This window comes from Peromyscus eremicus, chromosome 7 (genome assembly GCF_949786415.1).
Source record: "Peromyscus eremicus chromosome 7, PerEre_H2_v1, whole genome shotgun sequence".
Classification (NCBI taxonomy): Eukaryota; Metazoa; Chordata; class Mammalia; order Rodentia; family Cricetidae; genus Peromyscus; species Peromyscus eremicus.
In genome coordinates, this window is record NC_081422.1 from 101,190,149 (window position 1) to 101,205,339 (window position 15,191).

At 42.5% G+C, this 15,191-nt stretch overlaps 1 protein-coding gene across 4 annotated transcripts in view; it reads right to left on the reverse strand.

Annotated features, from left to right (window-relative positions):
* Dock3 (dedicator of cytokinesis 3) overlaps positions 1–15,191 on the reverse strand; it is a 350,576-nt gene that overhangs the window by 47,873 nt on the left and 287,512 nt on the right. For 3 of the 4 annotated variants that reach the window (XM_059268544.1, XM_059268542.1, XM_059268541.1), the window contains 3 exons: positions 5,739–5,824; positions 3,040–3,066; positions 2,823–2,918 (listed from right to left, as the gene is read on the reverse strand). In XM_059268544.1, the coding sequence (XP_059124527.1) occupies positions 2,823–2,918; positions 3,040–3,066; positions 5,739–5,824 (209 nt within the window). The remainder of the gene's footprint in view (positions 1–2,822; positions 2,919–3,039; positions 3,067–5,738; positions 5,825–15,191) is intronic. The other variant, XM_059268543.1, reaches the window with a different exon arrangement.

Consider the following 15,191-nt stretch of genomic DNA (forward strand, 5'->3'; position numbering starts at 1 on the left):
AGTAACAGTTTAAGTTCTTGGGTAAAGGAAAGAATTCTCTTGATTTTGGCACAGACTTTCCTGCAAGCTCATTTGATTCATCATTATTTATTGTGTACCTGTCAGGGATAAGCAGAGTACCAGAAGAAAAGCTCAAGGGTCCTGCCTTCAAGGAGTTGATTCTTTTCTGTCAAACTGAGTCAGAGAGATGGCAAATGAGGTATACTCAAGGCATGCACAGCAAGTCAGGTGAGCTCCTGGCTTGGGAAAGCCTCTCTGATGCTTTGGACTGCGGAGCTACTCTAAGGAAATGACATAGCAAAAAAACCTGAAGGGAAGAGATCAATGAAGAAACAGATGGATGGGGATCTAGAGCACAGCCTTTGAATCAGCTAGCACTTGGATCAACTTTGGCAACAGAACTTCTCACATGTACTTCTTCATTGACAACTACAAGAGTAACCCTTCAGGAATGCAAATGTTATTAGATGCATTGCATATACAATTAACATGTTAGGTTTTTTTTTTTTTTTTTTTTTTTTTTTAGTAGATAGAACCACCACAAAAATCGTGGTGTTTTTCTCCATGTTCACAAGGAACAATACTTGGAGGCTGGAACGTGGAATGTAAGCAATGGGAACTGTAAGGACACAGGGCACAGACCAGTTCATGATTGAAGACAAGTGAAAGGCTGTGTACTTGGTTTATAGATACCACAATGAGATAAGAAATGGAGAATGAAGTTGGTTCTGGCCATGAGTTTCATTTGTTTATAGAAGACTGAAAGAAAATCAGCCAGTTAAAAGAAGGCCTTTAAGTCTAAGACACTGATTTTGGGTCTTTCAGGTAGATAGTAGTGAATATGAATAACCTTCAGTAAATAATGCAGTAAGAGAAAGATATAGAGCTTTAACCCACTTCTCTTTTCTGTCTGATGGCAGGTACAGGAGAGGCATGGGACCTGACATGAAAAAGGAAGCCTTTTGCTTTTAAAAAGGGCTGACAAAGGCCAGCTTTGACCTTTTAAGGCCCAAGAAAAATGGGTAGAAGTTTGCACAAACACAACTGTGCTACAGAAAGAGGGGATGTCTGGGCTGTGAATTCCATTCCCATATTCAAGTCAGTGTACTGACATCTGAGTCTTCTCAACAGCAGTGCTTTCTTCTTCAGAAGGAACTGGAGGAAGTCTGAGCATCCTCATTTATTGATCCAGGGGTTTGTACATCTTCTAGCATTATGGTTTGGGATTGGTTTTGTTCCTTTTTCATCCTATCTCTCATTTTTTTTTACTTCCCGAAAACACCTTTAGCGACTATTTGAGTCCTACAGAGAGCATAATTAAGGCTGCAGTGGTTGTTTCACTGTTATTTTTAGACCAATTCAGCAGTCATGACAGGACTAGGAAGGCAGGCTTTCATGAAACAATTCTAATTCCACAGGAATTCTCAGGCTGAACATAACAGAGATCCCTAAATTCACAAAACATCTCCTCTAATCTGTTCCCATGGCTAGGATTAGTGGACAGGAATAGGTTTTAACAAGAGAATATAGGTATAAGAAAAAGGGTGTCCCCAGTCCCTGGAGAAGCAAATAAAAATTGTCCTTGGTCATATTTTGGTACCAGGTAACATTTCCTCGTTTATCTCCCATATGGCTGAGGAAGGTCTTCATTAAGGAACTACAGTTGTTCCTGAACTTGCTTTGGACTCAGTTTTTCTCTCCTTTTTGTTATGTCTATTCCTTTGAGCTCTGACTTTTCTAGATGGAAGGCCATATGGCTGCATGTCTCTGGGATGCCTTTTGAGTATATTCAATCTTAGGTGGATCCCAAGAAGCTCTAACTTATACCTGAAGAAAGGTATTCTGTTACTGGTCAGATGATCCCTAACAACAGCCAACAGAACCAGATATTAAGACACAGTGGTTTTTGGTTTTTTTAAACATGGTCTCGCTATACAGGTCAGGATGGCTTCAAATTCATGATCGTTCTGCCTCTGCCTTCCTAGTGATGTGATTACAGCTGTGCACCACCATGCATAGTTCTCACATTTGTTTGTTGATTTATTTTTGGTTTTTCAAGACAGGGTTTCTCTGTGTAGTTTTGGTGTCTGTCCTGGATCTTGCTCTGTAGACCAGGCTGGTCTTGAACTCAGAGATCCGCCTGGCTCTGCCTCCCAAGTGCTGGGACTAAAGGCATATGCCACCACCACCTGGCCTGTTTATTTTTAAAGACAACGTCTTACTATATAGGCCTGCCTAGCCTGAAATTCCAGTGTAGACCAGACTGGCCTGAAATTCACAGAGATTCACCTGTCTCTGTCTCTTGAGTGTTGGGACTAAAGGCATGTGTGACACTATGCCTGGCAGGTTTTTTGCTTTTTGTTTTATTTTTTTGAGACAAGGTTTCTCTGCATAACAGCCCCAGCTGTCCTGGAATTTGCTTTGTAGAACAGGCTGGCCTTGAACTCACAGAGATCCACCTACCTTTGCCTCTTGAGTGCTGGGATTAAAGGGGTGCACCAGTACCACCTGGCTGGCAGTTGTTGTTTTAATGTTCATTTATTTTTATTTTATGTGTTGGAGTGTTTGCCTGCCTGCATGTACATGTATCATGTGTGTGACTGGTACTCACGGAAGACAGAAGGGGGCACTGGATATCCTGGACCTGGAGTTACAGCCAGTCATGAGTAGCCATGTGGGTGCTGGAAAGCAGGTCTTGTGCAAGAGCAGTCAGTACTCCAGTCCCCAGTATGGTCTTAAGTTTTAAAGTCAAGTGAATACCCTTTCAGAAGAGAATATTCTACTAGGGGAGAGGCTTCAAAGGTTTCAAACTAAGAAAATACCTGTAGTCAAGAAGGCGTTCCATGAGGCGGGTGACTGAGGTGACAAAGGAAATGCCAGTCTCACGCCATGTTTCTTGTTCAACCTTCTCCAGAAGGCTGTTGGCAGAAGAAGCAAACATAATTCATGAGCCTTTCCTGGTGACAAGAGTGAGGTCCAAGAACCTGTGGAGGCTGTGATACATCTGGAGACAGGAGACTTGCCACACTGTAGTCTTACCTGGGGTAGGGCCCAAACAGCTGGGTTCTACTCCATGCAGCAGAAAACAAAGACAAGGATATTACTGAACGGGCAGCAACAAAAGAACCTATCTCCCATTTCAGAGTGCATGTTCCTAAGGATACCATTGAGGTGGAGGTGAGAGAGGCATATGCTATAGGGATTATCTAAGGAACACATGAGTTAAGAGCCCATGGTGGAATAAGTCTGGCTTTGCCAATTGGTTAATATTGTCCAGAGCCATTTTCAGTAAATGTACAAAACTACCTCTTCTCATACATCAAAGTTTTCCACAAGTCTCAGGAGCCCAGTATGAGGGACAGAGAACAAATTCAGGAGCTATACTCTGTCATCACCTTAGTCAAGGGAAACTTCTAAAACATATGTGACAAAGATAGAAACTTAATGTACAGGTCATTAAAAAAAAATCTGACAGTCACTCTGAGGCAGCTTTTAGCTTATCCAAAAAACCTGGCTTTAGGATACGCTGACATCCCATATGCTTCTTGCAGGAGGTGATGACCTGCATTATTTCTTCTTGCTCTAGTAATGAGCTTAGGTCTCGATCTCATTCCATACAACTCTATTTATGATTCCTTATGAGCATGCTTCTTGCTTTCTAAGTTTCTAAGAGTCATTTTGAGTTGGCTGGCCCAGGACTGAGAACAAGCACTGGGGACTCAAACTCACAGCTTGATTGCTGTTATGCTTTTCGTTATGATCACTGCCTCCCTGAACAGAACATACACCTGGGCCAAAGGTTCATGGAAAGTGAGAATTTCTGTGATCATGCTGCTAAAGAGAGAGAAGAAGACCATAGGCTTTAGCCTCTAACTTGTGTGGACTAGAACACTATACTATTTCCAACTGTTCTATGGAGTTTTACTGTCCTGGACATTGGGAAGAGGTGTTCTATGAGCACACAAGCAGGAAAATGCTGATTACTACCTCATTCCTTTAACTGAATTTTTTTCTGAATTAATCTATACACATTTTATCCCCCCAAAACCTACAAACATCACCTCCAAATTAAAACTATGAAATGTTGCTCCATGGTATCAGTAGCTATCAGGTCTCAAACTGATTTTAAAAGGATTTACAAACACAATTTGGATAGGTAACTATTAATTGAGAGCTATTTTTATACTTTTTCCTTTGTAATAAAGTCATTTGTTAGTAGCCAACAAAGAGAATTCAATGTCTTTCTTCCACAACTGGAAACATTTTGTTAAAAGAGATATATTGGAAGATGAATATATTTCATCATAAATTTCCAATAAAATTCTTATGACTCATGAAAGAACAAACCAGCCATAGTGTACCAGGAAGAAGGGTTCTCCCTTCAGAGGTGCCTTTTACTGGCCAGCTAACTGATGACATGCCAGCACTTCCTCGAGCCCAGTCTCAGCACGTCTAAGAAGGGGAGTACAATCCCCACACTGTAGCCCTTGCAAGTCTGTTGTCAGCATCAAGTCTGGAAGTCAACTTGCACAATTTTTGGAGTTTAAAATTTTCTGAATTACTGGTAGACAACAGCTATAAATTTTGTTAAATTTGACATTTTGATATTAGATTAATAAAGTACACACAGGAATTATGTTATGAAACCAATTATATTTCAATAAAAGTACTATTTTCTATGATTAGGTCTATATTGTGGATCTGATACACCCAATGGTACTTTTGTAATAACTGCTAATGTAAATAGAATAACTCAGAATCTTAACAAATAAAAATATCAATACATTTTATACACTGCAATAATATCTAAGTAAGTAAGACTAAGTAATGTCTCATGAGGCCTGAGGGCCTTTATCAACTTAAAAAAAGAAGTTATTAAAATGATAGGTCTGGGGGAACTTTGGCATCATTCAGTACAGCCAGATCATTTCATAAACAGGAAAATGGCCTAGAGAGGCTGTGTGGTTTATTCAAGAACCTGGGCAGTGTTTATCAAGCTGCAATGTTTCCTAGAAGAGAACTCAGAACTCATATTTTACCTCCCAGAAATGCCAGAACTGAATCCTAAATTGAATAAATCCCTATGGGCTATTTTTCTAACAGGATGTAGGGAATGTTATGAAGATATACAATGACTTCATGACTTCTTATAGCAAACCTAGGAGCTGAATTATTATTTATGTATTCATTCATCTTCAGTTAACCATAATGATCCCTAAACGTGCTTGCTTGCTTTTCTCTCCCTCCCTCCCTCTCTCCCTCCCTCTCTCTCTCTCTCTCTCTCTCTCTCTCTCTCTCTCTCTCTCTCTCTCTCTCTCTCCCTTCTTCGTGTGTGTGTGTGTGTGTGTGTGTGTGTGTGTGTGTGTGTTTTTTTTCAAGACAAGATTTCTGTGTATAGCCCTGGCTGTCCTGGAACTTGGTCTGTAGATCAGGCTGGACTCAGACTCACAGGGATCTTTGCCTTTCAAGTGCTGGGATTAAAGCCACCACTACCAGGCTAAGGTACCACACCCACTACCCCCCAGGAGTTGAGGACTGAACCCAGTACCACTAAGCTAAATCCCCAAGCCCTTGTTTTCATGTTGATAGAAAGTGACTACTGCTACCACCAGAATCAATGGGGTCTCTCCTGGTACCCAACCTCTGAAGCCTGCCCAGTGCAGGCTTCACCTCTACCCTTCACTAGCTCACATCATGCCTTCTCCCAACATGGGGCTCCTGGGAAAGGAGCAGCTTACAGCAGGCTGAAGAGTTCCCTGTAGCTCTCATCACCTTTCCCCTCTGACACCATGCTGTCCAGCTTGTCAATCAGCTCAGCCTCCACCTATAAGGAAGCAGAGACTTCATAAGCTCAAATGAACTCAGAGAAAAAACTCCAGTCTCATGACTACTCAAGGATCATGGAAAACTATTTTTTTATATATATATTTTATCATAGTTGCAAGTATATTTCACCAAAGACAGGATCTCATCTACTGCATTAAAAAAAACCTTGTCTTCTAGATAGCCCAGGGACCTAGAGTAAAACCAAACCCTGCTGTTCTAACAAACAAAACAATGCAGTGATAAAATGACTCCTAATGTCACTCTGTTATACTCATAGCTCAGTGCTTTGCTAAGTCATCATCAGAGAAGCTTTCTCCCGCGGTGTGGGAGCCCACAGAGGCTTCCTAGTGAGAAATTACTCATGGTCAGAGAATCTTGAGCTTGCTTTACCCAGCAGGGCTGCATAATGAGATGATTTGGTCATGGGTATGTTTACCAGGTGTTTGGAAGGGTCTACACTTGGCTGTACGGTGTGCTTTGATCTTGCAAGGCGGGGGGCTCTTTTGCTCCTCCTCTTGGCATGTTAGAAAAAGCCCTTTTCAATAAAGGACAAGGCTGTTGGGTATTGATCCAGGGCCCTCCTGAAGCTATCCTGTGTTTCTGTCTTTCTTCTTGTAGGCTAGGTCTCTCTTTCTATCTGATATTTCCTCATTCCTCTCTCCTCCACCTAAGAACCTTTCAAAAGATGGGAGCTGGGCTCCCATACTGCAGAAGATAGGAATAAATACAGAGATCCACAGCCAGACATTATACAGAGAGTGAAAGATCTTTGAACACTCAACCCTAAATGGGATGTCTATCAAATCCCTCCCTTCAGAGGTCAGGGAACTTTTCAAAAAGGAGATGTGAAGAGTATAAGAGTCTATCGCTGCCTGGAGGGCCAGCCTCTAGAAGCCCAGGGCATGCAAAAAAAAAACAAAACAAAACAACAACAACAACAAAAAAAAACCCCACGAATGTGGCAAGGGCTAGACTTTTTCTATCTGAGGGGAATAAAAAAGAAAAACATGCTTTCTGATGGTAACTTTCTCTTTAATTCATCTTGAAAACAAATCTCTCCTCAACAGAAAACTTTAGACAATATATGAATTACATATTCAGGATCACATAGCATTTCTTGAGTAAACAATAAGAAACAGAGCCAATCTGGCAACACACAGCCTCTCTCAGGCTAGAAATATCGCTCTGACCAGGCATGGTGAGCAACCATGGCAACACTTGTCTGTGCAGGCAGGAGGCACATAGCCTGAGACACATCACAGAGAATGACATTAAAATTCAGGACCTAAGCAATAAACAGTTAGTTGGCTTAACCTTGAGCCTTGTATCATAAAAGTGACTTCAGGAGTATGTACAGAAAGTCAGTTGCTGAGAGGATTTGTACAGGGAGTTGTATCTTTAATGTTATCAGCCAGGCTTTTGCAAGCAAAAAACTGGCACTAAAGTTGTTTCATGTCTGACCTTAGTTTCATCACAGACACCTGGGAAATTGTCCTTGAGCAATTCATCTCCAGGAGCAACTAGTCTATTTTGGATTTGTTCTGAGGTCTGTACTTGTCTTGAAGCCATGAAATAAAAGCCTGGCTAAGAAAGTGTATTTTATTCACCAAAATTACACAGTGTTAAGAAGTCATTCTTCTGTCAATTCACAGACATAACTGTGCCCCCAAAGTGTAAAACACACTACCAAAGGCCTGTGGAAAGAACCCCACAGCTGTTCTTTTTAGGGAGGAATTGTGGTGGCACATGAGAAAATTACAGACAGAAACAACCAGTTTCCACAGCCAGTAACCCCACAGGTCTTTGCCTAGTGGGGCTTCTCATCAGAGAGTTATTCATCTGATGGGTCAACCTGTTGAATATTAGCTGTCATCTGCTGTATATTCTCAGTGGCCTTCGATAAGAGCCAGAGGGGGATGGAGGACATCAAGAAAACAAGGCTCTCTAAATCAACAGGATCCATGCACATATGAACTCAGAGACTGAGGCAGCATGCACAGGGCCTGCACTAGTCTGTACCATGTTCTCTGCATATATATTATAGGTTCCAGTTTAGTGTTTTCATAGGACTTCTGAGTGTGTAAACAAGTGGGTCTCTGATTATTCTGCCGTCTCTTGGGCTTTTTCCTTTTGCTTGTTTGTCTTGTCCAACTCTAATGTATTAGTTGTTGTTTTACCTTATTATAGTTTATTTCATCATATTTTATTTGTATCCCTTAGGAGCATGTTATTTTCTAATGAGACAGAAATGGAGTGGATCTGCATGGGAGGGGAAACTGTAATCACTATATAGTATGTGAGAAAAAAGTCTATTAGCAATAAAAGGAAAAACAAATAAACAAACCTGTCTCCCTTGCTTAGGAAGGCTTTTCATTCTGGTTTAAGTGTGCAAATTTCAGATAACCATTTCCTATCTAAGAGCTAAAGATAAGGACTCCTTCAGGGAAATGTGTTTCAGATCTAAAAGAGAGGCCTTTATCAAATGTTCCTCTTTTTAAAATACAGTATTTTTATTAATTCCCAGTGAATTTCATATTCACATACAATTTATTTTGATCATATTCACCTCCCCACTCTGCCCTCTAAGAGCTTTTGAGTCTATCCCTTAGGTGCCCCCTTAGATAACCCACTGAATCCAATCTGTGGTGCTCATATGTGCATGGGTGTGGGGTCCTCCTCTGGAGCACAGGTGACCTACTAGACTACATTTTTTTTTTTTTTTGGAGACAGGGCTTCTCTGTGTAGCCTTGAATATCCTAGAACTCACTCTGTAGACCAGGTGACCTTGAACTCACAGAGACCTGCCTGCTTCTGCCTCTGAGTACTAGAATTAAAGGGGCATGTGCCCCCCAACCCCACCAGAGCCCCAGGGTACACTCTTAAAGTAAACAGACTCTCCCCCTCCTAGCAGGCATCAACCATCAATAGTTCCTCAGCTAGGGAGTGAGAGACTCATAAGCCCCTCCTGCTTCCATGCTGGTAAACTGACAGGCTTGATCTTGTATAGGTCTTATGAAGACAACCATTGATGCTGTGAGTTCATGAGTGTATCAGTCCTGTCATGCCCAGAAGACATTGTTTCTTTTTTTTCTCCTGTGCTGAGAAGAAAATGTATTTATTTTACACACCAACTACTTTCTCCTCCATCCTCTCCTCCTGTTCCCTCCCTCCACCTCCTTTCTACCCTCCCACCCATTCACTCCTCAGAAAGGCTAAGGCTTCCCATCAGAGTTAATAACTAATGGTATATCAAGTGAGGTAGGACTAAGCTCCTCCCCACTCTATCAAGGCTGAGTGAGGCATTCCACCATAGGGAATAGGTTCCAAAAAGCCAGCTCATGCACCAGGGACTGATTCTGGTCCCTGCTAGGGGCCCCACAAACAGACACCAAGTTATACAACTGACTCTCACATGCAGAGGGCCTAGGTCAGTCCCATGTAGGTTACCTAGCTGTCTGTCTAGAGTCCATAAGCTCCCTTGAGCTCAGGTCAGCTGTCTCCGTGGGTTTCCCCATTATGATTCTTGACCCCCCTGGCTCCTACAATCCTTCCTCCCTCTCTTCAATAGAACTCCTGGAGCTCAGCTCAATGTTTGGCTGCAGATCTCTGCATCTGCTTCCATCAGTTACTGGATGAAGGTTCTAGGATGATAATTAGGGTAGTCACCAATCTGATTACAGGAGAAGGTCAGTTCTGGCACCCTCTCCACTATTGCTAGGAGTCTTATCTGGGGTCTTCCTTGTGGATTCCTGAGATTTTCCCTGATATCAGGTTTCTCCCTAACCCCATAAGGCCCCCCTCTATCAAGATATCTCTTTTGTTCCTCCCCTCTCCATCCCTCCCCCAACTCAACCATCCATATCCCTCATGTTTCCATTCCCCACCCACCCCTCTACTCTCCCCACTCTGCCACCAGTTTACCCAGGTGATCTCATATTTCCTCTTCCCAGGGCAATCCATGCATCCCTCTTAAGAGTCCCCAGAAGAAACTGTTCATCCCAGTCTTCCCTGACCACTGGCTCTTACAATCTTTCCAACATCTCTTCTGCAATGCTCCCAAACATTTCTTTCTTTCTTTCTTTTTCTTTTTTTTTAAAGACAGGGTTTCTCTGTACAACAGCCCTGGCTTCCTAGATCTACTCTGTAGACCAGGCTGGTCTCAAACTCACAGAGATTCACCTGCCTCTGCCTCCCGAGTGTTGGGATTAAAGGTGTGTGCTACAATCACCCAGCTATTTTTCTGTTGTTGTTGTTTTGAGATAGGGTTTCTCTGTATAGCTCTGGCTGTCCTGGAACTCATTCTGTAGCCCAGGCTGCCCTCGAACTCACAGAGATCTGCCTGCCTCTGCCTCCTGAGTGCTGGGATTAAAGGCATGTGCCACTACCACCTGGCACAGCTGTTTCTTTCTTAAAAAAACTGTTTTTTTATATTTATTATTTTGTATGTGTGCTGGAAGTTTACATGTGGAGGTCAGAGAACCTACAAAGAGTCAGTTCTCTCTTTCTACTGGAGATCAAACTCAAGTCATTGGGCTTGGTGAAGAGTACCTTTAGACTCTCTGAGCCATTCTACTGGCTTCAAATATTTCTTTGTTTAAAATATCCATTCAAGGGGCTGGAGAGATGGCTCAGAGGTTAAGAGCACTGACTGCTCTTCCAGAGGTCCTGAGTTCAATTCCCAGCAACCACATGGTGGCTCACAACCATCTGTAACGAGATCTGGCGCCCTCTTCTGACCTGCAGTCATACATGCTGTAAACCAAATAAATACAATCTTTAAAAAAAAAAAAAAAAAAAAATATCCATTCAAGAACACGTTTAGTCCAAGCACTTGGGAGAGAGAGGCAGGCAGATCTCTGGGAGAGTTCCAGTCCAGCCTGGTCTACAGAGCAAGTTCTAGGATAGCCAGGGCTACATAGAGAAACCCTGTCTTTAAAAGCAGGCAAACAAACAAACATCCATTCAAAGGAATTTATATACATAGACTGTATCTCCAGATCTGTAGAATAGGAACAAGGTAGTACTGTTCCTCACAGTTGAGGAATCCAGTCACAGGGCACTGACAAAGCAGTGGCTTCAAGAGCTTTAGGTTTTATGGGTACAAAAAGTGAAGCCTGTTATCCTAAAAGTTTCTGAGGGAAATATAGCTCATTCAAACTCAACTAATGTCAACCTCAGTAGAACAAGGACAAATCATGCAAAAAAAAAGAATCAAGCTTCTTTTCTTGACTGGAAGACTATAGGATTGAATTATAACTAAACATAGTCTGGTGGGTCTAGAAGCCAAAATATCTCAGTCCTAGTCCAGAGCATGTTTAACGCTAACTCAATGAGGTGACTAAAACTCCTTAAGCAAATGGGCTGATACTAACAATGAATTTCTTTTCACAGACAGAGGTAGCTAGTGTGGGCTAGAACAGAGCAAAGGTAGGGAGGGGACCTGCAGTAGCAGGGAGTACAAACAGAGCAAATATGCTTCAGTAGTCCACTGGGGTCCAGAATGTTCACAGAATGGGTCCCTGGGTCAGCAGCCTTAGTTTCACCACAGATCTTGTTAAAAATCCAGTATTTAGGCCTCTCTAAATCTGATGGACTAGAAACTCTGGGTGGTGGTGAAAGTCCACAGACTGTTATAAAAAGCCTTAGATGCATATTCAACTGTTAAAACTTCTGTATCAGGCAAAAAACTAATGATGGAAGGATGTGGGGACATTATTATCTCTGCAGAACTCATAAGGACACCTTGCTATCCATTCGACATTTATCCTGTGCTATAACTAGATATAGAGTTCTGGATATACACCTTTCTAAATTTAAATATCCTTATTTGTGAAACAGTTGTCATGGTAACATTCCTTTATAGTGTCACTATGCCCTGGCTTTTGGGAAATGCTCAATAATATTAGTTTTGATTGTTATCCTCACAACCCACTATGTGCCAAGTACCACAGTGAGCTCTGAGAAATAAAATGCACAATCATTCTGGTTCCTGGGGACCCATCATTTAGTAAGGGAGACAGAGGCAACAGCGACCAGAGTTCAGCATGGTAAGTGTTCAGATACAGCTCACACAGAAACAGTAGTCTGAGATTTGAGATCTCAACACAAAGCCAAGTTTCAAGAAATAGTGCTATAAAAACTTAATTGTTTTTACTCTTTGTGCTGGTTAGATTTCTGTCAATTTGACATCAGCTAGGATTATCTGGGAAGGGGGACCTCAACTGAGAAAATTACTCTATTAGACTGGCCTGTAGGCAAATCTTTGGGGGCATTTTCCTGATTAAGACTGATGTGGGAAATCTCACTATAGGTAGTGTCCTAGGTTGTATAAGAAAGAAAACTGAGCAAGTCCTGGAGAGAAAGCCAGTAAATAGCACTCCTCCATGATCTCCGATTCAGTTCTTGCCTCCAGGTTCTCACCTTGCTTCACTGAGTTCCTACCTTGGCTTCCTCCAGTGATGGACTATGATCAGAGCATGTAAACCAAAACCACTCTTTCCAAGATGGTTTTGATCAACGATCTTTAGTGCAGCAACAGAAAGCAAACTAAGCCACCCTGACACAGTGATTACAGGCTGAGAAGTCTACCTAAGAAAACAGCGGAGGAGGAGTAAAGTGGTAAGGTGTTTGCTGTGCGAGCGGGATGTCCTGAGATCCACCCCAGAACTATATAAAGAAGCTGGGTGTGCTGGAAAACAGTTGTAATCACTAAGACTTGATCGCTGGCCAGCTTAGACTATTCAGTGAGCTCTAGACCAATGAGATTTCTTACTCTATCTCCAACCAACCAACCAACCAACCAACCAACCAACCAACCAACCAAGGTATATGGCTCCTGAGGAATCACATTTGAAGCTGACCTCTGGCTTCCACATGTATGTGCACCCACATGACATGCATTCACATATACTCACACAAGGAATATAGGAATGGATGGTTTTGACAATTTTAACAACAAAAATTTGAAATGAACCCAAGTTCTTAAGAACTTGACTAAATACACTATAGTGAAAGGACTCTAAAGGTACAGTGGAGTGTAGAGGAACAGTAAGAGACAAGTCACTAAAATTGGAAATTACAAAACAATATAGTCAACCATTCCCTTTTTTAAAAATAAAAGTCTATGTGTAGGGTGTAGTCTCAATGGGGACTACTGCTACTCATCTCATATGATTTTGGTTTTGTTCTAACTCTCTAAAACTTTTGCTAAGGTATAAATCTTACCCCAAGATCTGTTATCATATTGGATAAGGTTACAAATCTGAAAAATCTGTAACACTGTGGCTGATAGTTAAAAATCTGTACTTAGGTAATCTTGAAGGAACCATATGGTTTGATGCCATTTTGGGATAAACCAACCAAAGAGGAAACAACTCCTCCAAGCTATGAAGCCCAAACCAGATGATTCCTCCATTATTTCCTATCACACTAGCAAACCTCTCCTTATCAGCCTCAACCAGCAGCAGTCCCTTCTCTTTCTTTCTAGCCTCTCTGGTTCCCCTTTCTCCTCAGTGACAGGCTGCCCACCCAGTCAAGGCTGAGTATGTGGTGTTAAAGTAGTACTCAACTATCATGTATGAGGCCTTGCTCTATGTTAACCAACTGGGTATCCAATACATTACCCAATCCTATATAACCTTACTTTCCATGATGTGTTAAGGAATATTATTTTAAGGTGTGTTACTTTTGTTTATGTTGCATTTGTTTAACTCTGTGAAGCTGTGTTACTGTGCCTGTCTAAAACACCTGATGGTCTAATAAAGAGCTGATGGCCAATAGCAAGGCAGGAGAAAAGATGGGTGGGGTTGGCAGACAGAAAGAATTAACAGAAGGAGAAATCTGGGAGAGGAGAGATCTAGGAGTGAGAGGAGGAGGAGGACATCAGGGGCCAGCCACCCAGCTACACAACCAGCAACAGAGTAAGAAAGAAAGGTACACAGAAATAGAGAAAGGTAAAAGCCCAGAGGCAGAAGACCTATGGGTTAATTTAAAGTTATGAAAAGCTGGCTGGAAAAAAGCCAAGCTAAGGCTGGGCATTCATAATTAAGAATAAGCTTCTGTGTATGATTTATATGGGAGCTGGGTGGCAGGTCCCTCAAAACAGCAAAAACAAACAACAATGATGTTTATATGATTCTCGCTAACAATCTTCTCCCAGAGGAGTGTAGGCTAGTCTGGGATCAGGCTAGGGCCCATGCAGGTGAAATCCACCAAATTGATGACACCCACCCAGTTGTGGTTAGGGCAGTCCCCGACCAGGAACCTGAATGGACTTACAATACTCCAGGGGATATCCTAGCTAGGAATAGATTTTTAACTTGCCTCATGACTGGTCTCCATAAGGCTACCCTTAAGGCAGCAAATTATAAAAAAAAATTCAAGAGATAATATAGGACAAACACAAAAACCCACTTCAATTTCTAGACTGCCTTACAAAGGCCCTCTTACAATACACCAATCTGGATCCTGAGACCCCAGATGGGAAGCAACTCCTTATGACTTACTTTTCCCAAAGTTCCCCTGATATTAGGGACAAGTTTAAACATCTAGAGAGGACCCTTGACTCCACAGGCCAAAGTCTTAACTGTGCCTTTTAAGGTGTACCATGGGAGAGATAAAAAGCACCAAACCAAAAATACCTGGAGCTAGTGAAGGCCTTTTGACCAGCCATAGCAACTGCTGAGGCTCTCTGGCCTCCGAAAGCCTGAGAACCTCCACATCCCTGTTTCAAATGCAGTCAGGAGGGTCACTGGGCCCAGGCCTGTCTGAACCTTTATACCACCCGAACCATGTCCAAGGTGCTATCAAGAAGGGCACTGCCCCCATGGGCCTCGTGGCATGAGAACAGCAAGCCCAGATTGCCCTTCAACCTACCTCCTTGATCTGGCCATGAATGACTCTGGGGGCCCAGGCTCTCTTGGCCTGACCACCACCATCTCTGACAAGGAGCCTCAGGTAGTTATCACAATATCAGGGTGATCCATCTCCTTCCTCTGGACACCGGGCCCACTTCTTTGGTCCTGACAAAGTTCTGGGGTCCCACCTCTCCTTCTTGTTCCTCTATTGTTGGGGTAGGGAGGACAGTCTTACCAGGCTCACCAAACCCCACCTCTTGGCTGTATCTTTAAGGGTATCCTCCTTAGCCATTCCTTCCTAATGGTATCAACCTGTCCCATCCCCTTGATGGGAAAGGACCTCCTAGCCAAAGTGGGAACCTCTATTTCTTTTGCTCCCCTCATCTGCTTGACCCCAGGCTCGCCAGTCATTCCCCTCCTCCTTTTCCTCCAAACCACATGATCTGACATACCCTTTCCCTTACCAGCCTCTCAGGTAGATCCCCAGGTATGGGACACTAAACTCTTTTA